Genomic DNA, 27,521 nt, shown 5'->3' on the forward strand with positions numbered 1-27,521 from the left:
GAATGAATGTTCCAAAATACCAGCTACTAGAACTAATAGTTAAACATTCCTAAATTAAAGCTGTTAACAAATTTATGTGATAAAATTATTCTGCTTCCTTACGTGAAAAAAAATCTTCCAGTCACAGGCACATCAACAAGAACGAAAATGACTTTTCTTATTAAAAATAATGTCATGTTTTTGAATTATGCTTCCCTTTCACTGCACTGGGATCAGTCGTGTCACAGCCTCGCTCTGTAAAGCATACGGGAAAGGGTTGAACACGAGGAACTTCATGCAGCTCAAACTTTAAAAACCCGTTTGTAAATCTCCAGGGACTTCGGTGTGTTCCTGCAGGGATCCTCTGAAGAGCCAGAGACACTTTAAACCCCACAAAGAGGACAGCACGAATTAGTTGCAGGGCAGACCCTACTGTTGGTGGCTGTTCTGCCACACTCCTGGCCTGTCCGTGCCCGTAGGGCTTAGGTGGAACTGTAGCACCAGCAGAAGTCAGATCTATTTTTGTGATTAATGCAAAAATGATACTTAATAAGTGTTTGCATTGTTAGGGGCAAGAACTTTGCCGGTCAAGTGCTGTTTTTCATTCCTTTCCCGTTTCTGAAGTATCCTGCCTTAGCGAGTGAAGTTACCAGAGAAGGACAAATAAAACCCTTCCCTCTTCTCGTCTGCCTAAAGAGGCAATTGTACAGTCCTAAAAATAACCAAGGAATCCGAAACAGAAATCTTGGTGAAATTCAGGCCCTCCCTTGGTGGGAGTTTTGCCATGAATTTCAATGGGTTCAGGACTAGGTCCGATGTGTTGGCCAGCTGCTGGAGTTGAGTGGGTCCTGGGCGGTTGTGCCAGCCGCCTCTTGTCCTGCTTCCCGGAATAACCACTTCGATAAGGTATTTACCACTTACAAATATGGAATAGGTCCTGTAGCGAGCACTTCACATTACAGAGGAGCTGTCGTTTCAAAACACACGGCAAATGTTTTCCTGAAACTTTTTGTGGGGGTTATTTTTAGTTGTTTAAGATTGATGATGACCCTTTAAGAAAAAGGCAAGTTTAAACATGCCACGAGGCAACAGCTGCGGTCTTTGAAGTAATGAATATTTAGTGATTCTTATTTACCATCTAAGCACGAACGTTATAACCGGTGGGTGCATATGATCAATTCACTTTTCACAAATGAAAGTTCTAGAAGATAGTTCAGCCTTGGAAGAGATGGGGTTATGCTTGCTTCAGTCCAAGTAGGGCTGAATGTGTATCCTCTGGCTGAACTTCTCCCAGGGTCACGAGGCCAATTAACAGAATATCACAGGACTCCTTGGGGCTACAGCAGAGATTTCCCCTTTGGAAACAAAAGCTGAGTGTCCTGATTAATTTGTTTCGGTAAAACCTATTTGAGCTGAAATTTATGTAGATGCTTAACATGCTTTGCAAGATCAGGGCTTTAGCATAGACTTTGCTGTTTAGGTTTATTCCTTTCCAAAGTCGTCCTTTTTACAGCATGATGGAGAGTTACTTCTGTCCTATTCCTTTCCATCTCCTTCCCCACCAAATTACTGTTTTGCAGCCAAAATTGTGAGGCACTATGTGCGATGATGACGAAACCACTGCCCTTGTATGTGATAATGGTTCTGGGCTTTGCAAAGCTGGGTTTGCAGGAGATGATGCCCCAAGAGCTGTATTTCCATCCATCGTTGGACGGCCTCGACATCAGGTCAGTTGGTACCGAAATGGAAGTGCTGTCTGGTTTGGGTGGTTGGTGTGGGTTGGTTTGGGTTTTTTTTTCTGAGACTTTAGACATGGCAGTATGAAAGCATCAGATTTATTCAGGCAAAACTCCCATCGGCCTAAACAAGGAGTTTAACTTGTTAAGAACTCGATGATTGAGCTGCACGTCTTTAATTACTGTGAGGTAAACATCTTCATCCTTTGGAAAAGATGTTCTTCAGCCATAAATTGTTGATTATAGAACAATAGGAGTGTTTTAATGATGTGAAGGTGTCTTACAGGAAAAAAAATCCCCCAACTTGTTGGCTTGCTTAATACTTGCTGTATCAATACAAAGAAAAAAGATAAGCAGGACATTACTAACACAAGAAACCAAATGAATAATAGTGATAAGCTCCTTTTCCTGTTCCATTAAGCAACAGTATGGCCCAAAAAACTTCGAAAAAAGGTGTCTAGCACATCACTTTTATCAACTCAAACAAGACTGGAAAGGATAAATGTGGCTTTTCTTCACCTTGGAAAGGGTCTTTCTGTTTAATTAGTTTTCTAACAGTTCCTTTATAAACAGAAGGTGCAGATTTTTGTTCATTTCATTCGTATCTGAGCCAGAGTTTAATTTTCGTGGCTATAAAAACCCTTCCCTGAAGTTCTGTGTGGTCTTTTGCTGAACTAAATAAGCCTGATTTGACAGGCAGAAAACACTAAGCATGTTAAGGAATGGGTTTTGAGCACTTCTATGAATTGTTGAAGTTGAATATCAGTTGTTGAAAGCATCCATTCTTTAACCTCTGAAATTGTTCATTGTTTTTTGGCATGTAATTTTGCACAATTAAGCAGCTCAGCAGCTGTATTAATGAACCCATAAGAAAAATTACATGTTTTTATGCTAGTTGATGAATAGTATTTTGCCTCATAGGTTGTTACGTTATTTGGGGCAATCATAATAGGCTTCTTAATGCAAACATGATAAACTTCGTAAAACTATCATCTAATAAGTGAGTTTTCTTTTAGAAAATCTGTCTCATATTAATTAATGCTTTTTTTGCAAAACGTTTATTTTTCAAAACCATTTCACTTCCAGCAAGGAGGAATCTCACTGTTTAAAGGCAATAGTGGAACTGCCTACGCAGAAAGGGCAACCGAACATAAAGTACAATCTAGGGAGATTATATCTTTTTCACCTGTAATTCCTTCCCTTTACTCCTTTGTGCGCTGACAAAGGACCCGTCCCTCGTGGAGAACCAGCAGTTTGCTGATGCCTGCCTTGGCTGGGCTCCTGCATGGGCATTGCAGGAGTTGCACGAGTGTGAGATCCTTCCTTCCTTTTGAAGCTGCCTTGCTCTTCCTGGTGGGTTTACAGAGGGAGTTAGTACAGAGTAGGTGGTTACCAATAAATTCACATTTTAGTTCCTTGCACGTTTTGAGTGTACATCCTGGAATGGCAGTAGCTGGTACAGTATTTCACATGGAATTTTAACTTAAAAACTATATTCGATCTCTAATGTGTGTGATATACCGCACTAATACTAGAATAATATACTTTGTAGGGTGTTATGGTTGGAATGGGTCAAAAAGACAGCTATGTAGGGGATGAAGCACAAAGTAAAAGAGGGATCCTGACCCTGAAATACCCCATTGAGCATGGAATCATCACGAACTGGGATGACATGGAAAAGGTGGGTGTTTGTTTTTAATGTAATTTTGTTGAGGCATCACCTTATCCAAGACATACAATTTGCCATTAACCTCCTTCCAAAATCCTTGAAGAATTTGTAATTGCAGTATAGGCAAAAGGGTAGGACAACATGCTAGTGCAGGAGTTGATCAGGTCTTGGCACCTCTAGAGTTACTTTTCCTTTAAAGAGTAAACAGTTATTACTCATCAGATTTGGCAGAATGCTATAAAAGTATTTTATGCTTTATACATACTCTTCTGTCTTGAAGTTTGTGCTGAGGCAGAACATTTGGCAGTGATAGAAAGTGGCTAAAGAAAAGAAAATACAGGTTGTGATTCATCAGAGGCAAATCAGAGAAATATTAAAGATACAGCACTGAAGTTGGGAACAAAAATGTGAGGTGCAGGGGTGATTTTCCCTCCTCAGTACTTGCCTAAATGAACAAGATGAGGGGTGATGCCTACATCTCGTACTGCATATGATGTTCTCACTGTCAATTAAAGAGGAAAAGAGATCGGGGCTTCCTATCCCCATACGAATTCTTTGAGAGTTGGATTTTTATTTTTTTTTCCTGAAGCATGTTTTTTGTGTTGCCAGTTGCAGTGAGCTTTTAATGTCTGGATGGTGAGAAGGCGTCTTTATTCCCTGTCAAACCTGGCTTTCTTGGCATGTGGCCAGTGCGATGGCCTCTCTGTGAAATGCCTGCTTACGGATGTCCCAAACGAGGTGTGTGGGTGATGAGGTGTGCTCATGGGAGGCGCTGGAGAGGCAGGAGCAGTCCTAAGGGCTCTCTCCCCCTGCTAGATACCTCTGACGTCCCGTATGTCCTGGTGTCTTCAAGAAGCATCTGAGTCTATATGTGGAAATCTTGTGCGTTGTCTTTAAAGACAGGATTGCAATTCAGTCCTTTGTCGTCTCCAGGAGGAACGGTACGAGGAGGAAACTCCACAAGGAAATGCTTCTAGTAATGTTTTCCTGTGGAAAGTACCATCGAAAGGAAGACACAGGGCTGGTGGTGTTCTGTACTCCCACTGGCTGAGACAAGGGGTATACAGTTATAATACGTGTAGCTGAAGTCGGTTATTGTGTCCTGTTCATGAACCCAAATTGATAAGCACCGAGCGTTCCAGATGAGCAGACGGGAGTCGATACAGGAGTAACGGGAGTTCCTCAGCTCATATTTGGAAATAAATTGCCCACCTACTCCTCTAGATGGAAGCACAGCATTTGCATTTCATTATTGCACTGCTTGCTGGGAGGACACCTTGCTCGTTTCTGCAGAGCAGGAACTCTACCTCGTACATCCCTCTACGTTGTTCCTGACAATCCTCCTGCTGTCTGTATGCAGCAAGAAATCCTGTTTCCCTGCAGGAAAAAAAAAAGTAAAATTGGAGGTCACTATTTTATGTCCTTCCCTTGGCATCTGGAAATTGTCCTGTGTAAAGCGCATACCGGTATGTGTTCTTTCTCTGGGTAATGCTGGATGCTGGAGTAGACTACGTAAAATCTCGTTAGGAGAAGGAATTAGAGAAGGTAAAAAAGGTGGCATGTGCTTTACTGCAGTGTGAAGTCGTGGCCAGATTGATTTGGTTTAGGGTGTAACGTGGTGGAGGCTGCAGACAGTGCAGTAATTCAGATAATGGTCAGATACTATATGGGTTCTTGTAGTTTGAAGTTTTCTTCTTTTTGTCACTTAAATGGAAGAAAGAATTACTTGTGACAGAGGGTCCCTGGCCCAAACCTACCTGCTCTGACACCGTAACATGCAGCGGCTGGCAAAGATGCCCCGACGCCGCGCTGTGCTTGGAGTTCGTGCTGAGCCCAGGAGCAGAGTGGGACAGAAAGCAGAAGTGCTTTCCAGTGGGGAACAATGAGCAACAAATAGAAGAAAGAAACATGAGAGAAAGGCGGTGGTAGGGAAGAGACAAGAAACAGCGTTGGTAACTTTTGTGATTATTGCAAATAAGAAAAAAAAAAACATATTTTTTTAATATATGGGCTTCCCTGTTTCAATCATGTATCTCAGCTTCCCCTGAGGCTCTGTAACACACACGTGTGCACAGACTTTTGTGGCTGAGAGAAGTTCTGAAATGCAATTCCTAAAGGTTTGCTGCTAAAGGAATATCTTTTGTATATGCCTATATATTCCCACCTGCCTCCTTAGGTTTTTAAACCAGTTGCACGACTGTGATCCAAACCACAAATTTCTTTCTAGTCCTTGGAAATACTGCTCCTAAAAGCGTGTTAGTGTAGAAGAAACACAAGAATTACTGGGTAACGTGCCAAAAATGGGACAAAGGCATAACAGCGCGGTGCCCAACCATCCACACGTTACGAAAAGAGGGGGGGTCACCAAAAGATGAGGCTGCGTTGTGCATGTGCGCGGGAGAAAGCGAGAGCGAGGATGCTGCAGGGCGCGCAGACGTTCGTGTGAATCGGGAGGAGGACATGTAGGCGATGAAAAGACGCATTCTTCTCCTCCTGTGCTTCAATTCACAATATTCAAATTGGGACGGCTCCGTTTTCCGCTGGATAATAATACAGAGCATTGTACATCGCTGTTAATTTGTTTGCAGCAACTGAGCTGACAACGTATGGGAGGGAGAGCGTTGGGATGGAGCGTTTTCTGGCTCTGGTGACTATGTAAATGTTTAGTATAAGTGGTGGAATAATTCTTCCTCAGTCATTTCCCTTTGCTGTTGTGCTTGCTGCTTACATTTAATTCTCATGACCTATAAAATCCAACACTGAACTATTTTTGTTTCTTGTAGAATATCATTATCCATTAACGTTATCATTAGGTCAAACCCAGTGGGCTGTCCAGTGCCTAATTGTGCCTGGTTTTGAGGAAAAACCTCCAAACTGCCCGAGGTTTAGGCAGGGTCCCGCTTTACGAGTCCAGATTTGTTCCTCACTGCTGAAATCGCCAGTACTTTGTTAATTATGTAAGTACTGCAGTTTCCTTCTCTTCCCTTAGCTCTTTCCTGTCTGACATGGCAGTCTTTTTCTTCTTATGTCTGATTTGTGTATTTTCTTTTTAACTTTTACATGATTACTTCCTGTTTTATTCAACTTCGCCCTGTATTTGTATCCTAAATCTTCAAATGGGAGATGGCTGGCATCTCCAGTTCTGGAAACGTCTGATTTTTTTTTTTTTTTTTTTAATTTTACAGGACTGAGATGGAATTGAATTTTTTTTTGGTTTAGGGCTGATAATTTTCTTAATAATTCCAGCTCTGGACAGCTGTTGACTTTGTAGGTACTTCGAATTTAGAGATCTTTTTTTCACTTAAGTTAATTTTGGATCATAATACTACTTGTTTCTAGGTTATTAATCAAATAAACTTACCCATAAAACTATCCTGATGGTTTGTGCTCAGAAATAAGCTTGTTGGGTCAGGCAAAGCTGAAAAGAGGGAAAAAAAAAAAAAAAGAAAAATAGTATAGGAAAGAATTAAGTGAGAAGATAAGAAATATTTCATAGTGCTACTGAATAGTCTGTCTTTGAGCTCACATCCAGAAAACAATCCCTTCAGTTCCTCACAGCCCCAGTCCTTGGACAATCAAAGCCAGTGTTGTCTGAGACAGGTAGCACCTTCCAACGTGAAAAAATACCACAGCACTTCACAGACTGTGACGAAGAAATTTATTTTCTCTATAGTAAGTGAGAGTTTGATTCCAGATTTACTGGATGAAATATCTGTGGCACAAAAGGGCCTTTCGCGTCTGGGGAAATAATTAGATTAGATCATCTTGGCAATGACTTGCAACTGGATCAGCCTCCAAGCAGCCTGGAATGGAGAACAGGTCTAACAGTTCAGTGCTTGGCTTCTGTATCAGAGCGCTGTGGGTGGGAACTCACCGGTGACCCTGTTTAGAGAGGATGATCTGTGCTGTTTAGGGAATCCTGACTGGAAGGACTCCATTGTGTTGTTCCACACAGTAGAAATCCAACGGTTTTGGTTTTAATTTGGAGTTGAATTTGGCAGACTTGCTCTTGCAGGCTTTTTATCTATTTTAATATGCCTGTAAAAAACCCAATTGCTCAGACTGTCTTTGAAAAGCTTTTTTCTGTGGACAGAAGAAACGATTTTCAGAACACTTTTCTAAAGTGGTTTTCATTTTTAGATTTGGCACCATTCTTTCTACAACGAGCTCCGGGTTGCGCCGGAGGAACACCCCGTCCTGCTGACCGAGGCCCCCTTGAATCCCAAGGCCAACCGTGAGAAAATGACTCAGGTAATCGTCTGAATGTTGTGCCACGGATCATTTCTGCACAGAAGCAGCTAAAAATAGAAATAGTCCTGGGTATTCAACTTTCTTCTGAACTTGGGAGATAATCCCTTAGGATTAGTGTGGGTTAGCGTGCTGGCTAAACCATGGTGAGAGAGCAAAAGTTTCTGCTGCTCACACAAGTTCTCTGGATGGCCCTAAAATGTTTTGTACTTGTGTGTGGCACTGGGATATATGGAACTAGCCTCTGAAATGTTGAAGTAATTTTCATTGATCACAAGACTGTGTGTGTGCTCAGTTCTGGAAGTGGAGTGTAAGTTCTTGGAAGCTGGAGTATAAGGTGGCTTCTGATGCTGGATTTGAGTCTGTAGATATTGTCAACCCAGGATTCATGTAATTTTTTTTCATTAAGTGTCAGAGATGTATTTAAATCTGAGGTTTGCCAGCGCTGTAAACACTGGTCAGCTACCAGGTACTTCTGTGTGAGTTTTGGATCAATGACGCCTTTCGTGTGCCTACCTCTGGCCACCAAGAGTGCTCAACTTGTAGTAGCCCAATTCCTCAGCTTGTGCTGTACCAGCTCCTGCTTTCTACCCTGAAGACTGTCACTTTATCAACACTTTTGCATCAGACAAAATGCTAGTTATTGTATCAGAATTGCGTTTTTTTGGGGAAGATTTTAATAAAGATGTTTGAAGGCCATCATGCAGATGACTTTGTGGAGCTCCCAACTGGAGCACCTCTTCAGGGGTCAGGGGAAAAGTGTTCCAAAACTGGAATGTTTGTGCTAGCTTGGGAAAATGAGTTGTCTGAAGCATTCAAACTTAAATGATGCTTTGCTAAACATTTCTGCCTGTGACATACCCAGTCTGATTCAGCAAACTCAGATCAGAACCAAAAGTCAACCCCTGAAATTCGTATATTTTAGAGCAGCCTTCTGGCCAAAAGTCCACGTTATAAATTTAGCCAGTGATGTAGCCAGAAGCAAATGTGATTTAAATACAGATATAGGTATAAAATCACCTGGGAAAATCAGTTGTGGCTCTGCACTTCCCTTTGTGCCCACTTTTGGCATATACTCAATAGGAAGATTATGCATCAATTTAGCAACAGTGTAAATAAACTAATTAAGTAGTGAGCTTGACAGCACGCGTTACTGGGAGATAATACAACTGGGAGATAATAAGCAACAACAGACCATAAGAAAAGCCTAGTTTGTAGCAACCAGGAAGTGTGGTTCATACAGTAGACATGTCTAGGACTGTTTCTCTGTCATTATACTGTAATGATAAATCCTGTTTTCAAGATTGTTTAAAGGCTTGTTGTTTATTACTGGCTGCATTAAATTCATTACATCAATTAACTATGAAATATCGGTAATTTGTGTATTCTTTAATTGAAAGCATACCTTTCATTAAAAGTAGACTTCATTGGCAAAGATATTAGCTTATGAAATCTAAAGCTGAAGTTTAACCCGCTGATGTCAGTGGCTCTGATGGGTGCAATGGTGATGGTTGAGTCACCATCCCTGCAGGCATTTAAAAGACGTGTAGATGTGATGCTTAAGGACATGGCTTAGTGGTGGACTTGGCAGCGTCAGGTTGGACTCGATGTTCTTAAGGGTCTTTTCCAACCTAAATGATTCTGTGATTGTGTGATTGTGTGATTGTGTGAAACATGGTCACAGCAGCACCACTAGTGATGGGTAGCACTGCGTAGGGTAGGTGGTGTTGGTTCAAGAAAGGATACAGCACACCTAGGGTTGTCCGGGGTGTATGAGTTCACTGTGTGCCCTTCATGGTTTTCCTTAGCAGAGCTGCAGTGGAAGTCCAGCTGCAAGTGAATGTTATTCCATCTGCTTGGATAAAATCGCAGTGTGTCTGACACAGGAGAAAGAACTGGAGCTTGTTAGAGTAGAGGAGGTGGGGAATGAGACCAGACAGTATGGCTAAGGTTGCCGTAAAGAGAAAAGATGAACTGTTGTGTTTGCTGGCGGGGCAGAATGAGATGTAATGAGTTAAACTAGACCAAGAGAGGTTTTCACTAGACAGCAAGAAAAAAACCAACACCCTAATAGTAGTAAGTATGGAGTATTACTGGATTTGTTTTTGAGAGGAATCTGTGGATGCTGCAGCAGAGGAATTTCTGACATTCAACCAAAGCTGTGTTGGGAATTGCTAATTCTTCCTTGAGATGGGAATAGTCAGATTATTCCTTGTGGCTTCTTCCAGCTGTGTCTTCTATAAATTTTTTTTGCATGTGTATGTATATATATAAACCTTAGATGGCTGTTTTGTTGCAGTCCTGACATCAGGGTAAAAAATGTTATCCCAAGGCATCATCTTCAATTAATATCATCAGTAAAAATTTGACATAGTCTGAGGTTAATGGAAAGATATCCACTGACTTCAGTGATTTTTTTTTTTAAGTGAAAGCCTAAAGAAAACCTAGCGTGCTGTTCAGAGAAGAACCACAGTTCAGGTGGGGACTCAGGAGTAGTAACTGACAGTATTTATTAAAAAAAAAAAAAAGTACTGTCTCTTCAGATACTCTAAAGTGTAGATCCTAAAGGCTTTCAAATTCTTCATTCCAGATTATGTTTGAGACATTCAATGTGCCCGCCATGTACGTAGCAATTCAGGCAGTGCTGTCTCTGTATGCGTCTGGAAGAACAACTGGTGAGTCTCTCTGGGAGTTGTATTTCCACCTGTCCTGCTCTCGTGGATGTACACGCACACACTCACGCGCACGGGTATGTGTTGGTTATGGTGCACCGGCTGTGTCTTAAGAAGAACCAATAACCGTATCAGATGGAGACTGAATACTTCCCACCATGCTGTGCAAGTACCCCTTTGTTGTTTTCATGGCATGTATGGGTGTAGATTTATGACTTTGTGCTTCAAAAGCTTGAGTGACTGTGGCTCAGCTATACGGACAGACGAAAGATGACGCAGTTTGATACTGCCCTTAACCGCACAGCATAGAGAAGAGGCTGTATCTTAACTAGATTGTCCCAGACCCAGGGTTCCTTCTTACTTTAGACCGGCCTCTATTGTTAAGCTCCATTCCCAGTAGAAAAAAACCCACAACAAACCATTCAGTAGCTAAATGAAAATATTTCATTTAAATGTCGAATTTCAGTCACCTAATGGTGTCTGCTGTTAAGTGATCATTAGAATTAGCATGGAGGTCTCCTCTTATTGCCATTAGAGTCTGATCAAGCACTGAGACGATAAATCACGTCTTAGCAACCCTTAAGTCTTCATATACTTTGAAAAAAAATTAAAATACCATCTGTCTTTGTAGCCTGGTACCTCAATAACATTTTGTATAAAAAGATCACCAGCTCACAGGAATTATGGTTGTCATAAATACCTGTTTTATGTTTAAAATTCAATTATTGGTATGCATGTTTGGTATCAGAAATGCTTTATTCATTTTGAGTGGAAAACATGTACTTCATTTCCTACCCAAGAATATAAGTATCATGGCTGTGTACAGCTAAACTGTTGTTATATTTCCCCTAATGGAATGGTTTATTTTCATGGCCGATTCAAATTTCTAGTTTTATAGATAAGTTTTTATCTACAGTTTGTACATTATACCATGTCAGTAAAGTGCTAGGGGTTGCCTGAAATGAAAGCCTCTGCATCCATATAAGATCGTTATTGCTAGCCGCCGTCCGGCAAGAACAATGCGATCAAATTGCTGAATGTTACACGTCGTTTTTCCCCAAACACAGTTGCTGCTTGGTTTGTGCTAACGATTTCACCTCACGCGCGCAGCTCTAGTTATAGAAATGACAGAAGCAATTGCCATGTGAGCATCTTTGTTATTGCTTGTTTCAACCGAGAATATGGCGTACATGGAGCCACTATATCAGTGGGAAACAACCACCTTCTCCTTTTCTTTCACTTCCCAGGAATAGTTTTGGATTCTGGGGATGGTGTCACGCACAACGTGCCTATCTATGAGGGCTACGCTTTGCCTCATGCCATCATGAGACTGGATCTGGCAGGCAGAGACCTGACTGACTATCTCATGAAAATTCTTACCGAGAGAGGCTACTCTTTTGTCACCACTGGTAAGGAGCTGTGCTTTGGGTGCACTTTGTATGCGTTTGCTCTGTTGGTTGGGTTCTCGTGCAGGAAGCGTGTACCTGGCACTGTGTGTCAAAATCCCTATCACTTGGGTGGCCTGGGAAAAACAGTCCGTGTTAGCTAATGGGGTTCTCTTGGCTTTGGCTTTCAGCATGTATGTTGAGCATCGAGGACGAGGATGCCACCTACTACCAAATTTAATGGGTGGTTGTGTTTGATTGTACCTCTTCCACAGAGCAAGGAACAGAGTTAGTAGCTGACAATGGATGAACCTCTGGAGATCTGATCAAGATGTGTAAACGTTAATCTTTACGGGATTCTGTAGTATAATATATCTTTTATTTGCCCATCAGGGAAATTTGGTAATGTAAAGGGAAAGTAATGTTGTTGAGACAACAGAGAGGACGGAATCTGATGAACCATATGACCATCTCGAACTTGGGGAAATGTGCATGAGAAAATCTCTGTCCTGGCTGTCGTACTGTATGTTGATTAAAAACTTGTTGACTGTCTGCAGCGGAACGGGAGATTGTGAGAGACGTCAAGGAGAAGCTTTGTTATGTGGCATTAGATTTTGAAAATGAAATGGCAACTGCTGCTTCCTCCTCCTCTCTTGAAAAGAGCTATGAGCTTCCTGATGGACAAGTCATCACCATTGGGAATGAACGGTTCAGATGCCCAGAAACTCTCTTCCAGCCATCCTTCATAGGTGGGACAGGACTTTTCTTTCTAGGGACTTGACAGAGAATGAAAAGAAGAATTTCTTAGGAAGTATAGACAACTTGCAGCTGTAGGAACGGAGGTATAAATTCTCAAATGTCCTTAGAAACATGCAGTTTCTGTTGACTTCATCAGGTCTTTAGAAGCTCTGCTACTGCTGCTGGACGAAAAGATGCCTCACAGTTTAGAAATATCTGAATCCTAAAATAGTTTCAATCTCTTATAAATGCAGTACAGTTTCTAAGTTGATGTTTTAGGATACTCTGAGAAGATCATGCTTTTTATCTCGACTTGCTGATCTGTAACTGCACAGTGCTGCTTATGTGGTTTTTTTTATCTAGGTACTGCTTCCGTTCATAATTTTATTATATTAATCTGTAATTTAAGCATACAAGATCAAACCACATATTATTTTCCAGTAGTTTTATCTGCAGTGTTAAAATTTCCATTCTATCCAGCGGGTTGTTGACTCTTTATGTGATAACTCATGCTGCCCTCACAAATTTCCCACTTCTCACTTAAATTCCACTCTTGAGGACTGAGCAAAATGGCTGCGGGCAGTTTGGCACAATTTCTGTTAAACTAAATGGTGAAGCCAGCTACATTTGTGTGTAGAAAGGAAAGCATTCAAGCATTAATGTAGCTCCAAGTTCTGTATTTGAACATCAGCAGGAGAAATTTTCTTTAGTAGATAGAGGGATTTGGCTGCCAGAAGTGTATCAGGGACCACAGTTGGTGCTCAATGGTGGTCAGTATCAGAAACGTAGTGATGGAAAGCAGGATTTCCTGGATCACAGATCTCTGTCAAAATGCACGTGTTAAGCTAGTTAAAAAGTCTAGTACTTAAAGTTCAAACTGTATTTCCAGTGCTGTATCTGGTCTGTTCCTTTTCGTTAGCAAAGAATAGTACCAGAAGTTAACGTTACTGTGCTGGCATTCAAATTAAACCAACACCTCAAAAGCAAGGTAGCTCACTGAAATTGCCATGTGGGCTTCTACTTCTGGCTGACAGCACCGTAAAAATGGCAAACTATTGCTGTAACACCTCATTTTAAATTTTTCCTTAAATAATGTTTATGGGTTTTTTTGCTTGAGCAAGTAAAAAACCCAGTATGAAATCGTAATGAGGACCTGTCTTCCTCAGAAGTGCCTTTTGCTCGTACATTTATTATGCTGAGATGACAAAGAAGGTGAGGAGTATGGCTTGTCTTTCTCCTTCCTCTCCTAAGCATCACATAGCTTTTTTTTTTCTGGAGTTTTAAGGGAGACAGCTTGGGCTAGTGAGCCTTCCTTCCTTTTTAGCAGTAATAAAAAAGAAGGGGACAAAGAGAAATAACATGTTGAAACTTCTTTCCCCTCAGGGATGGAATCTGCAGGTATCCATGAAACCACTTACAACAGTATTATGAAGTGTGATATCGACATCCGTAAGGATCTCTATGCTAATAACGTCCTCTCTGGAGGAACCACGATGTATCCTGGGATTGGCGATCGTATGCAGAAAGAGATCACAGCTTTGGCTCCAAGTACTATGAAAATTAAGGTAATTTTGAACACCTGCGCTTACAGAAGAAGCTTCTGTTAGAAAATTAAATCTTATAAACCAATCAAAATGTCCGTAAGAGAACGTTCGGGTCTTGCATCCCAAGTCCTGAGGTTAGGAGAGTCTCAAATAGCCTTCTTAATTAATACCTCTTTTCTTCCTACTAGCCAAAGCAGAATTAAAAGAGGGATTTGAGAGTTACTGGAATGAAAATGGTTGCTGAAGCCATGGGAGTTGATGAGGTCATTTTGAGAAAATGTGAAACAACAGTTAAGGAAGAAAGTCCTGTGGGATTTCCAGTGAAACAGGGCTGTGAGGGAGAAAAGGGCTAATTGAAAGACGCCACAGGAACAACAAGAGAGGTAGGGATGAACCTAGAGAAGGTGGAGCTATAAACACTAAAGGGGACATGAACAACTTGAGATGATATTGGGAATATTATAGGCTTCAAGGCTTAGGTATTAGTGAAAAGGGTGAAAGGATAAATCCCAAATCGAAGCAGCACACAAAGTCTGCAGCTTGTTAGCTGCTTGAAAGGACCCTTTCGGCTTGGACTCAAGACAGGGTGTGGTGACACAGAGAGGCCTTTTTTACCAGGCAGCAGGCAGCGGGTGAATGGGCGTGACATGGAGGGGCAGGAATGGGAACAGAAGCACGCAGAAGCAGGGGTAGCTCCAGCATAGTTCAACAATTCGGTGGTTAAGGGGGGAATCGGCAGGAGGGCTTCTAGCTCTACATCTAGTGCTTAGCTAGGTACACAATCCCAGTGTATCTCAACATTTTGTTTGTTTGCTTGTTTGGGTTTTTTTATTACATGAAAAATTCCTTTATCCTAAAAAAAAAAAAAAAGCTCAGACCGTTCTGTGCAGCTTTGTCCCAGCGGTCTTTAACAAATTAGGCTAATATTTTAAAATTTTAATTTTCTTTCATATATGTTTATAATTTTTTGGTTGCTGTGTGATGGGCCATCTGCAGGTATGTCATGGGCTGCCATCTTTGTCTGCTTGTAGTAACAGTATAGCATCTCTATTGACTTGAGGTGGAAGACAAAAGATGGCAGCCTTTCTGCCTCTTAGGTGCTTTACTTCATTTGGAGACATGCTTCTACGATGAAAAGACTTTCACGTAGTTATTTCATCCAAAGAGATGTTTGCTGTGTTATCTGCTTGTCACCTTATTTACAACAGATTGCACTTCTCTTCTAGATGATTGCACCACCAGAACGTAAATACTCTGTCTGGATTGGGGGTTCAATATTGGCATCTCTGTCCACTTTTCAGCAGATGTGGATCAGTAAAGATGAATATGAAGAAGCTGGCCCCTCAATTGTCCATCGCAAGTGCTTTTGAATACTTCCAGCACACACTGTCAGTGATAAGTAGTGCTGTTTCTCTACACATCCCCTGCCCTCACCCAGCTCTGAGGGTGGTTTGGCTTTCTTCCACGTGTTAAAAAACCTGACGTATGGATGTCATACCAATTAGCAAATTGCTTCTCACTTTTGATGCTAAAATGAGACTAACATTTCAGCGATGGGGGTTTTCCAAGATTAATAACAGTAGTTACACTACATGTTTTTATAGACCTCCCTTCCCCACGCATTTGTAAGCGCTGCACTGCCAGCTGGGAGGTGACACCCCGTGCTGCTGTGTGACGTAAGACACAGATGGTAAGGCTGAAGTATGCACAGAAGTGATTCAAACTCAAACCTCATGCAAGATTTAGGCACCACAGAAGGCTTATTTTACGCGTTTAAGTGGTACACAGGATTCTTCTAAGGGGGTTTAATTTACTGTGGATACAGCAGATCTATGTGGGTACCGATGCGCGCACACATACCAGTTCTTTCAGCAGAGCTTGTATGGCTGCCTTTCCTTGGTACCCTGCTATTGTTTGGCAGGAGACCTTTGTCTCCCTGTGACCGCCACTCCCCGTCAGTAACGACAAGCTACAGTACTTCTGAAATTACATGCAACAGGTTAGTTTATTGGATGTGTTACTGCTTTCTTCATCTCTCTTCCTAAGCAGTTAACTGATGTTTCATTTACTTTTGCTATATATGTGCTACGCTAAGCTAATGATTACAGAGTAAATAATAACCTTTTGGATATGTTATTGAAATACTCTGGGTTTAATGGATCAATAAAAATGTAATTATCCACGTAAGGCTGCTGTGGCTTACATTAATTTCATAGTGACTAGTTTATCTGTTAAAGATAAAATAATAATTACTAATTTACATTTTAATTTTATTGTGACAGAGGTTTAATTCCCTCTGAGTTTTCTAGCTAAGCGATTTTTAAATGAAACCAGAATTGTTTCATAGTTTCTATTAAAAAACCCCAACTTCCTGGATGACACATTTTCATAATGTTCCGTATGAAGATTAGAGTCAGCTATGAAGATTTTACTATTTCAGATACCAGGCAAGAGTGTTCTGTATGAATCTGGATGCCATGGACTTGGAATTGATGCGATGTCAGGCTTGATGTGCATTTTCATGATTTAAATCAAACCTGTCAAGTTCTTGCCTGTAAACACAATATCTTCTTTCCAAAGATAGAAGATTGGATTTATGGACTTCTGAAAATGCGCCTAGGGAATGTTTTAAAGAATCCTCTTACTACTGTGGGTTCCAACTCAGGGTGATCTCATTTCCTTAACCAAATGATCTCTTAGTGGTAAAAGCTGAAAGACCTGTAAGGGAAGGGTTTTTCAAAGGTCAGCTGTAGCTGGCACTACCTCATAAGTGAAAGGGATTGCTCTCACCTCCATTCCCCCAGCAGCCAGTTCAAACTGCGGGTATCCGTGTCTTCTCAAGCAAACGTAAATCATTGCAAATTTCTCAGTCTCTGAATGAATTTTACTTGAAGTTTATTATCTTGGTCTCAGTTTATATGATTGCTTGCTGCTTAACTTGATCATAAATCACCTGACATATAGGAAGAGCACTGTTAACTGGCCTGATCGCCTGCCTCAGAAACATAACTTACATTTTAATCTCGACCTCTTGTAGGTGTGATGTTCAAGAGCATAAACCTAGGTACTCAGATCTCTGGAACAGAGTTACATTTGCAATCCCGTGTAGTATCAAAGCAAAATTCCATTTGGTTTGCTAATAATCTACCTGTCCTTGTTTCAGTATTAAAAATGAAGGATCTTCTTTAGGCTTTCAATGTGGTTTTTTTTTGTGGTTTTTTTTTTTTTTTTTAATATATACTTTCAGTATATCTTGTTAATCAGGAAGAAAAAACCCGTTTAAAAGTGTGTGGGTTTTTTGTAAGCGGCAAGGGAGGTACACGTTTACAGTATTTGTATATAACTGAAGGAGTTCTTCGGGCTTTTCTTCTTCCCGCCCTTCCCCAGGTCTCCTTCTCTCATTCTCCACAACAAAATCCTCTTCAGACCTTGGTTGGCACCTCCAGCTCCTGGCACAGCTGGGGCTGAGATGTGAGCTCTCAATGGTTAGAATATGAATCCTCATCCCGCAGCTGACTCCTTTTTCAGTGTGGAAGAGCATGATTGTGCTCTGAATATCTCCCTAACAATCTGCATGTGGAATCTCATTCAAAATTAACATGCATTTGGAAAATAGAATTAATTATGTACTAAGAGCAAATACAGATAAAAATAAGTAAAACTATTAAGCTGTTTGTGTGATTTGGCAAACCTCTGCTTCTCTGAGAGGAAATTTCCTTAGCCACCATGCAAGTTCTGCCTTTCTATATGTGGTTGTACTATAGCGATTGGAACCGAGAGTCGGAAATACCCGTAGCCAAGAAAATAGTTCACAGTTTTCTCCAAACACGCATGTGGTGTTCCCAACTACTCCTTGGTTACCACTTCACTTTGAGATTGTCTTTAAGCCCATGGAGGTGTTAATGTTTATACTCAGTCATACTTCTGCATGCCTTACTCTGTAATGTTACGCGGAAAAATCGTATCCCAAATTTGAAAGAGCTTCTACGGATCGTATCTGTGTAACATCAACAGTGCCAAACATTCAGAAGTCATCTGGTTCTGGAGAACGGCTTTGCATTTCAGTTTTCTAATTGAGTAGGTTTTACATGCTTAATATTCACTCAAGTTTTCTTCCCTACAGCCATCTAGGATATAAATATCCTTCTTAAAACCAAACCGACCGAAATTCTCTCAACTTCAGGAGTTAGGACTCAGAAGACACCTCCCCACCAAACTAATGTGTCTTGAGATTCTTGATGAATCCTGACTTTACCGTATCCTGTCAAGTAGACCTCACGGGCAGAGGTAGTCCAGAAGTTTTTAATCTTAAAAGCAGATGAACTTGATAGAGAAAGAGAAAGATTGTCCTCTACCATGAGACTTCTAGGCAAAAGCTATATATATTTTTAATAGATTCTATTGTTTCTGTGAATAACGTCGGCTTGCGGATGAGACACTCCAAAGGTAAGACACTTACCTTCTCGGAAATGGAAGACAGCAAATCAGAGGCTACAAATAACTGTTTATGGCTATGGGTGATCTCTACTTTATGCAGTCCACGACGGTGATCTAATCACATTTTTCTAAAGAGCGGGTAGACTATTACCAAGCAAATTTACGTCACTATTTTACTTCAAGGTAAGTGTCTAATTAGACGTTACCTTAAATCATTATAATATATGTGTCTTTGGAGCAGAAAGTAAGAGTTACTGTTATAAACTGTCAAGGTGAAAAGAAATTCGGCAGCTGGCTCCATATGGGCCAAGATTGTGTCGTATCCTGACCGCACACAAACTGACACGATGTGAAGGAACCGTGTTGCATTGGTCAGAGTTTGTGGCTGTCTTGGAAATAGTGTCTTGCAACAGAAATACTAATGGTAATGACTGTTCTTTGCCAGTTTTTTCTAGTTATGAAGGTGTAAACTGTTCTGCATCAAGAGCGTGCCTTTTCCTGCTGCCAAAGCTGTCCGGTGGGGAGCATAAGGTGAAGGGCAGGGACCCACTCCTGTTCCCAAAGGAGAATCCTCAGCTATGGAGTCTTCTCCAGCTTCAAAGTGAGCCATGTTCAGTTGTGCATGCTATGCCTTTGGTTTTTGAAGGTACAATTTTTTTCAGTGTATTTGCAAGGCAAAATTCTTCAAATTCTCAACATATGTTTTGGTTAGTGCCGCATCCTTTTATTTCACCTGTGCTGATGCAATCTTGTATCTTTTCAAAGTCTGCTCCCTGAAAGACCGTTTTCCTAGGCTGTGTCTTTGATTATTTTACCTCCTCCTTTTATTCAAGAAATGTATGCCTTCACATTCGAGAGTCTTTCATAGCTTTAATCTGTTTTCTCTTTTTCCCTATCAAATGGTTGATTTATGCTTCTGATCAGCTTCTCTTTCAAATCAAGCATGCTGTTGCTTTTTTTATTTTTTTCCCCCCTGAGGAGCGGCTCCCTATAAACATCATCTTCACAACTTTGGTCCTTCTAAATTCTTCTATAAAACTTTGTAAGACCTTGATGCCTCTGAATCCTAACCAGAATTAGAAGCTCAGATGGTTTTCTGCCAAATGTTGCCCTGCCTTTTGCCACCCCAATGGTATCCCTTTTCTTTGATTAAAAAGTTCTCATGAACAGGAACCAGTTTTTGTTTTTTTTTTCCTCTTGGTACAGCACCTCCTGTAATTGGGTTTTTGGCCTCAGTTGGGCAGCTGTGCAGTGTGGGTGTATCAGTTACTACGTGCCTCTGGGCTGTCCTTTCTGTGCTTCTTTACCTTGTTGAAGTGGCCTGATTTTTTTTAATCTGCTTAATTTCTTTAATAAGTAATAGTATAAAATAGCTCTGGGTGTGTGAAGTGTTGTGTTTGAATACAGTTCTTAAAAGTGAGGGTGCTCTTAAGTAAGAATATGGGTATTTTTCAAAGTGATATTTTTTCAGGCTGACCTTGTACTAGATATATATGGTGTCCTTGCATAGTGTACGAGGTTCATCTCAGAACCTCGCTGCTTTCAAACTGTTCAAGAAGCTGTCTCCTATGTACTTTAAAATTTTTCAAGTTTTTCTGAACTTCCCATTTGCTCCTTTTTAATTTAGTAATAACTGTATAATAATAAGCTTTCATTAAGATTCTCAAAATTATTTTCCTGGAAACATGTTAAATAATGTGTCACTTCAAAGCAACCACTTCTCCCCTATTTCCTTTAACAGAGAAAACTTTGTCACCATCATTTAAATGTTATTTCTTCTAAAAGAAAGAGAATATGTCCAACGAAAGAGTAAGCAGATATTCCCCCTCACACATTTTTCCAAGGGGAAATACTTTCTTTTCATAGGAATAACTTGTAGCGGGAAATATTAATTGATATGAAGGTTACCAACTTCCATACGTATGAACTAGCATAGCTGCAGTTGCTTCTGTAGATGTAATTTATGAAATCTACTGAATATTTTACATCTAACTTTTTAAAATGTGAGTGCTATCTTGCAAGTGATTTCTGAGACTTCAGTCTCCTGTAGTACCTTTTGATTTGCATTTCACATCAGTGATGCTTTCCTGTTAAATGGTGTGGGATCCAAGGTGAAACATTTGTCATCAGTTATGTCACAGATCTTGATGTTCACTCATAAAATACAGGCAACATTCTGAAGGTTTCTTTTGGGGGATTTTCCCTCCCCTTTTGCTTCAAACTTAGATGTTGCATCTTTGGTGAAATAGTATTTTCTTGGAACTGTAACCTGGGAAACTAGTGAACTTGGTATTAGGGCGTTGCTGACATCCTAAGAATATCTGAATTCTTAGAGTTCAGAGTCAGAGGCACGTTTTTTTTTTTTAAACACGAAAATCGATTTTAAAAAGCAGTAGTGTTTGAGAGAGACAAAATATGCAAGCACTTGGGTAGCTCCAAATTTCAAGGTAAATACAAAGGAAATGGAAAATCCTGAAACTAACCATTAACCTTTGATCAAAATGATTATTCATAATTTTTATCAGGGATGGTGGGCTTCAAAAAGCAAATGGCATCTGCTTTGCCTCATGTATGCAGAATAGGGAGAGAAAAGAGGAATATGTGTAATGATGAAAGCAAATCACCTTTGTAGAAAGCTTCTTGAAATCACTGAGGGCACCATACTTGGGATGAGCTGACCCTCGTTTCTATCTGGAAAGCTTTTAATGAAAGAGGAAAAGGACCTGCTGGCGTTTTACTGCAAAGGTTAATAACATAAAATACTGATGAGCATTTTATGTAAGAAGCAAAGCCTGCAGATCTCTTTACCTGGGCCTCCTGACTCTGCATTCCCGCCCAACAAGAGCAGTGAAAAATACATTTGACACCTTTAAAGGGTAATAGTGGAGAGCGTTCACATTTCTGATTCCATTCCCAGTGCACTTGCTAACAGAAATATAAAAGACCACTGAGGTCATCCAGGCTGTCTTCCAGCCCAGACAAACTTGCTCACTCACCAGACACTGATGGCTAAAAGACATGTGTCTGACTGTGATGAACGTCAAGGTGAGGGTGAGATTTGGGGCCCAATTCATTGATTAGAAATTGCTGTCACTCATCGTCTGTTTTGCTTGCATCAGTTTTAGGTAAAGACCTTGATTTCTGTTGCAAATCTACAGCTAGAAAACCTGGGGAGAGGTGTCGAGTCATTGGCTGTAGTAAGTGCGAGAGCGTGGCCGAGTCTTCATTGCGTCGTGGGTGGGGACCAGTTCGCAAAGCGTTGTGTAGTGAAAGCCACCCAAATTACATACCGCTCGTTAACTGGGGATTTCAGAAAGCAGCAGTCTTGAGAGAAAGAAGACAATGCAGCAACAGCAAGCGACGAAAACTGCAAGCTTTGACATGAAATAAATCTGCAAAGGCCCGAAAACATGACAAGCTAATACGGAGGAGAATGAGATTAACAGGTTGAAATATCTCCTTCCTGTTTAAGGTTAACCTCAGGCAAGAATGAGTTTGTTGGTGTAATGTCTTGCTGAATTTCAATATGGAAATGTTTCCTGGCATGTATTCCAAACACCCTACAAATAGCGATGTTGATCTGGACTTCAAATAACGTGAGAAGCCCTCTGCAAAAAATCCGATCTGGGTTTGAATGGCAAAAAGCTTTAATATTCTGAGGAGAGTGGATCATTTACATGTCTCAGTTTAAGACTATAAATCACCAGGATTATCGCGCTTTTTCTATTATCATTTTAATGCAGGCTTGCTTTCCCTGGAGCAAAGAACCAAAAGTGCCGTGTATCATTAAAAAATCACGGAGATGATGTCAGTAGGTACAGACAACAATGTGTTTGTACAAAAGGGAGTTACTTGAAATCCATTCCTGCTCTCTGTTGCCATGATTTTTGGGTATCTGCTGCCTTTTTGACAGTGGGCTAGAATGAATGTTTCCCATCCTTAGCTTTTAGACAACCTGTGGGTATCTTTCCCCTTTCAGTTTGCACAGAGCATCCTTTCTGACAGCCGGCCTGGGCCTCCCTTTCTCCTTCATGCACTATCCCATATCCCATCCCACAATAAGGGATCGTGAGGCATTTGCACTCATAACGCATTGCTACCAGGACTACACAGCAAGCTGAGTGGCCTTGATACAACAATATGGCTTTTAATTTTTTAACAAAAGCAATTTGTAGGTTTTTTTGCTTGTGACAATAATAAAAATTTAACAGGAAGGTCTACATAGCTTCCTGTCTTATTTTTGAAGACTTTATGTCATCTTTGTATCACCAGTCTCAATTCTCACACAGTTTTGTAAGTAGAGTAACAGCTGGGAGTACTTCCATGGCTGTCCACCTGTAATTTAATGAATATCTTAACTGGGCATCAGTCCACTTTTCTTAGAGATAATTTTTTTTTATTATAGCAGTCTTCTTCCATCTAAGCTGTTAGCAAATAACCTTTCTTAGCTATGAAGTAATATACAGTTTCACTGAATTGATGCTGATATTGAGCAGTTTTCTACAGAATTGTTCGTGATCTGGGAGTGAATTTTGCAGATTTGCTCTCTTAATTGATTTCCCACCTGGCCCAGAGAAAATGATGTTCTTACCAGACTTCAAACCCTCTAATTAGACCAGAGAAGAGTTTCAACCAGTCATAGCCTCCACTGGTCTGTAAAACACCCAAGCTGAAAGGTCAGCTTGACCCCATGGTTTGACAATACTACTCACAGAGCTGGCGGCAACCTTATACCTTAAGAACTGTCCTTCCCTTGGAAGCACCACTTCTATTAAAAAAAAAAAAAAAAAAGAAAAAAAAAGGACTGAAGATGGTCTCCAATCTGCCTAAACTTGCCCAGTTGGTGCCACTCAAGTTCCAGAGGACAATCCTGTCTGCCCACTTTCTGCTGTTGCTTAGTCTTGCCTGTGTTACTGGATGAATCTACCTACCCCTCTGCTCAGAGGCGGAGAAGATGATTGAATTAGGTAGAGCTTTGTCATACTTTCAAGGAGAAAAAGCATTAAACAAGTGTTGAGGTCTGGGCTTGGATTTTTTTTTTTTTTTGGTAAGATTTTTCTTGAAAAACAAAATATTAAAACCCCTTTTCTGATTTCTTGTCTAGACTTGTTGTATATAGTAGTCTGAAGGGGTTGCATGGAGTTTGTCTTGAGAAAATATCACTGCTCTGGGCCTTTTCCTACTCCCATTCCAGTTGATGAATATTTACTGTTGCCCTTGGTGAGTACGAGAAGATGTGATTCTCTGAATAAGTGCAATTCCCTGTAGAGCTAACTGCTGCTAGGGACTGTGAGGAAGGTTTCCTCATGGTAGCTCTTTCACTCTGGTAGACTTGTAAAGAGCATTTTGCATTGCAGGTTGCACACTAAATCAGTTGCTTGGCTCTCACACAGAGTTGCTGAATTCACATGATGTGACCCAGAGATGCAAAGGGATTTCTTTCATTAACGATGGCAGGATGCTCGGGAGAACACAAGATGTGTTTCCTAGACAACAGCCGATGTTACTGTGTAACTGGAAGAAAGTACAAAGGCTGAAAAGGGAGTTTATGAAGAGTAGGGATCAATTTAGGAAAAAAATCTGAATAGCAAAATTAAAGTCCTTTTACAAAATGTAAAACACATCTAACGCAGAGACCTGCTTATAGGGTCTGTGAAACAGCTGGGATGGTCTCAGAAATAAAGCGCCCCGCAAAAAAATCAGCAAAGAAATGCAGTTTAAAACACAAGTACATCACCTCTTTAATGCTGTACGTGCTACAACCTTCAAGTCACCATTCTTCTCTGACTTTTTTTCCCCAAATAAAATGATCAAGAATTATAATCCTAATGGAATAAACACAGATGGCAGTTTGCACGTGATCTTGTTCAGCTGAAGTTTTACTCCAAATTCTGTGCAGGATAAATAAACATCAGCTGAAGTACCATCTCTCCTCTGTTCTGGATGCTCATGGTAGGAAGACTGATGCAGACTTTTGATTAATATTTAAGTGGCACTCCTGACAGCAGGATACTGTGCATCAGCTTGAGAAACCAGCTTGTACCTAGCCCCGTGGTTCGTTTTTTGAAAAACGCGTTAGAAGCTTGGATGCACCATTCGTCTGCTTCAGTAGCTAGAACAGTATGACTTAAATCTCCCTCATCTGACCATTTTTAAATGATTAAAAAGAAGATCATTTTTCTGTGCTCACAACTATAGCTACTTGGGCTAACCATTGCTCTAGAGCACTATTTTAGGATCCTAAAGGTATGCGTTTTTTAGTTTTTGCAGTTTCACAGACACCCAAGTGGATCTGTTGGCCTCCTGCCATCAGAAAGGTCTTTTTCTACCCCCCCCCCCCCATCTCTTATCCTCCCATTCCTTTTGCCCAGTCTGCGGTGAGTTTTTTCACAACCTGATTCACTAACCTGACCAAAAAAAAAAAACCCCACCAAAAAGCCTCTTTTGTTTTGTTTTGACTAGTTAGCTTTCAGATGGGTCACTGAGTTCCATTGTCTTTCAGATACTCCTGGCAACCGTGAAGGCTGACACAAAGCTAAGGGATGCAGTGGGAGACGAAGGGGGAGTTGGCTGCCCCTTTCACTGGCAGGATGCTGTGGCATTGCCCTCCTGTTTCGTGAAACTGCAGCACCAGGGAAGAGAATTTACTGCTTGCTGAGAAACAGGAGTTCTTTTCTATGTCCAAAATTCAGTAACAACTCTTTTATTAAAAAAGGAGAATTACTGGAGAAATAGTAGTAAACATCTCTGACTTTATTGCTTGCTTTTAATTAAAATGATTTTCCTCTCTCAAAAGTATTTACTAGGCAAATATCACTCTATGAGGCTCACACTGGGCAAATATGTTGGTAAAGTTTGTTGGAATAAGAGGTTACATAAATGCAGAGCTCTGGGACGCCACAGTTTATTGAGCTGCTTGCTTGATGGGTTTTACTCTCCACTACCTGCCTATGGATGTCACACACACCAAAATGGCGTAACTAATGAGCCAAATTTCTATGTCTTCCATTAAAAAAAAATGTTCTTGCACTAAATCTTTACAATCTCCTCAAAGAAAGCTGTGACTTCAGCAGGACTGTAGCCTGAAGAAAGAAGAAAATTCAACATAGACTGTATATGCGATGAGGATTTACTTTCTGTTTTATGAAACTAGACTGATGACTTCCTAACAGATATAAGTGATTTTACTATGGAGGATTATAATCAAATTTCTCTCTGAGAAAAGCCTTCTCCCCTGTTTTATCAGTGAACTATATCTATGCAAGGGAATTCTGGTATAAATAGAGCTAAATGGATATAGATTAACCACAATAACTTTTTCATCCTTTCATCAGAACAATGCGGTCCCGGCATCTTCTTCTAATTCTTTCCATTATGACTTTACGTATTTTATCTTAGCAAAACGTCATGGCACAGGTATTGCAAGGCAATAAGGTACTGCTGCTGTCAGGCTTCTGTGCCCTGAAAAAAAAGCAGCGTCAAGATTATTGCGTGAGTTGGGATTTCAATTGCAAAGCATTTAAAAACGTGCACTAGTACCAATGGCACTCCGCTCAGAAACTGAAGTACACAAAAGTATCTTTTAAAGACAGTTCAGGGTATTGGAGAGATTATTGCTGTTCCCCGAGGCACAGGAAACTTAAGAGGCTTTACCAAAAACTGTGCAGGAGTTCATTGTCAGAGTCCTGGTCTCCTGGGCTAGGACCAGAAATACAGAGCTGTTTTGCTTTTTGTATTTCATTGCTGAAATCTCAGGGATAAAAAAAACCCCAAACAAACCACAAAAGCTCTGCAGAATTAGTGGCTAAATGTTTTCTGTTGACTTCGCTGTCCAAGACATTCACTTTGAAACTGATTCTTAGAAGCTAAAATCGGGTTGTCGTCATATTTAAACCCCTTGGATTTGTCTTGGTCAGTAGAACTGAAATAAATAAATGGTTGGCAGCATTTCTCTCCTGCAGCAGTATCCTGTTAAAGTCTGCTCAATTATAGACCATCTATCAACCATAATGGCATCACAGTTATATTAATTACTATGCTTAATTAGACTAAACTTTTTATCTGGCAATATTTAAGGTTGTTTAAAATATTGAAAAAGGCTGAATGTTTATAAAAAAATTCTCACAACTGAATCTTATTTGATGGTGCAAGTGCTGTCTCTTGCTTTGTTATCTGTGTCTGGGAATCACCCACAGAGACAACCAGTGTGGAAAGAGAGTTAATTCAGAGATGTCGTAACTTGTTGACGCCTCACCCCCGAAGTCACAGGTTGCTTTTGAAATACCGTGAAGTGTTTCGGGATGTATTATCAGCATGGGTGTAACTTTTCTCTTACTGCAGTCCTTACCTGCTAAAAAAGGGCCCTGTACCTTCGCACATTCTTTATGTTTATAATGCAAAACTTTGGCTTTGACTTTCTCCTTTTAGGAGAGTATGATGGAGACAAGTGCAGTTCCTGCTCTCTGATCTTTTATCTTGCCAAAGACAGACACGACTGGACACAATTTCTGTTTAATGACTGTCTATCAGTATAATAATTTAAATTGCAGTTGTGTTATTGGTGCTGTATTGGTAAGAAAAAGATCTCAGATACAAATCAGTGGGCTATACGTAGAAGATGCACACTGTTGAGGTACGTTGCAACTGTTTGCTGTGTTTAACGTAGGAGGTGAGCTCTTGCTCAGTCTCTTTCATTTGACAAAGAGCTGTTCCCTGTGGCAAGGATCCTTTCCTGACAGAGCAGAAGGCTGGATGCAGTCCCCTTGAGCTGAGGAATGCTATGTGTCCGCGCATCCCTCGTGTTACTACTGTGTGAAACTGTGCCGTAAGGTTTGTCAGCCACCTGTACGCACCGACGTTATTGACCCTGCCATGAAAAGGGGCGGCCTTAGGTGCAACCTGAAGGGAACCTTCTCAGTTAGGCATGAGGGGAGACCGAGAAATATCTCTGCGTCCTGTGCTGTCTGCTGTCACCGTTAAGTATTTGTTCCTGGCCAGAATGACGTCTCCAGGGAAGGATCCCTTCCATGCACTGCCATGGCAGAGCCTTTAGCAGAAGGGAGCATGGATTGTGTTCCCAGAGCCTCCCGCTCTGGCAAGACAGATACAGCTTC

General features: G+C 40.8%; 1 protein-coding gene across 4 annotated transcripts; it reads left to right on the top strand.

The window, feature by feature from the left end:
- The first annotated feature begins 1,577 nt into the window (after positions 1-1,577).
- LOC104350763 (actin, alpha skeletal muscle B) lies at positions 1,578-15,341 on the top strand. Of its 4 annotated transcripts, XM_009956684.2 has the most exons (8): positions 1,578-1,706; positions 3,268-3,396; positions 7,525-7,635; positions 10,223-10,307; positions 11,552-11,713; positions 12,247-12,438; positions 13,811-13,992; positions 15,198-15,341. In XM_009956684.2, exons 1-8 carry the CDS (start codon positions 1,578-1,580, stop codon positions 15,339-15,341), a joined length of 1,134 nt encoding a protein of 377 aa, XP_009954986.1. The 4 variants fall into 4 exon arrangements, with proteins under 4 accessions (XP_009954986.1, XP_086328549.1, XP_086328548.1 ...); XM_086472423.1 differs by lacking the exon at positions 12,247-12,438; XM_086472422.1 differs by lacking the exon at positions 7,525-7,635.
- The last annotated feature ends 12,180 nt before the right edge of the window (positions 15,342-27,521 follow it).

Source organism: Leptosomus discolor, chromosome 12 (genome assembly GCF_034619465.1).
Source record: "Leptosomus discolor isolate bLepDis1 chromosome 12, bLepDis1.hap2, whole genome shotgun sequence".
NCBI classification, from domain to species: domain Eukaryota; kingdom Metazoa; phylum Chordata; class Aves; order Leptosomiformes; family Leptosomidae; genus Leptosomus; species Leptosomus discolor.

What these genes read in the sequence shown, in the direction of transcription:
- LOC104350763 (XM_009956684.2), top strand. Translation starts at nt 1,578, where the DNA reads ATGTGCGATGATGACGAAACCACTGCCCTTGTATGTGATAATGGTTCT. An exon ending in TTGGACGGCCTCGACATCAG is followed by an intron (nt 1,707 to 3,267) that starts GTCAGTTGGTAC and finishes TATACTTTGTAG; the next exon opens with GGTGTTATGGTTGGAATGGG. An exon ending in CAAGTACTATGAAAATTAAG is followed by an intron (nt 13,993 to 15,197) that starts GTAATTTTGAAC and finishes CTTCTCTTCTAG; the next exon opens with ATGATTGCACCACCAGAACG.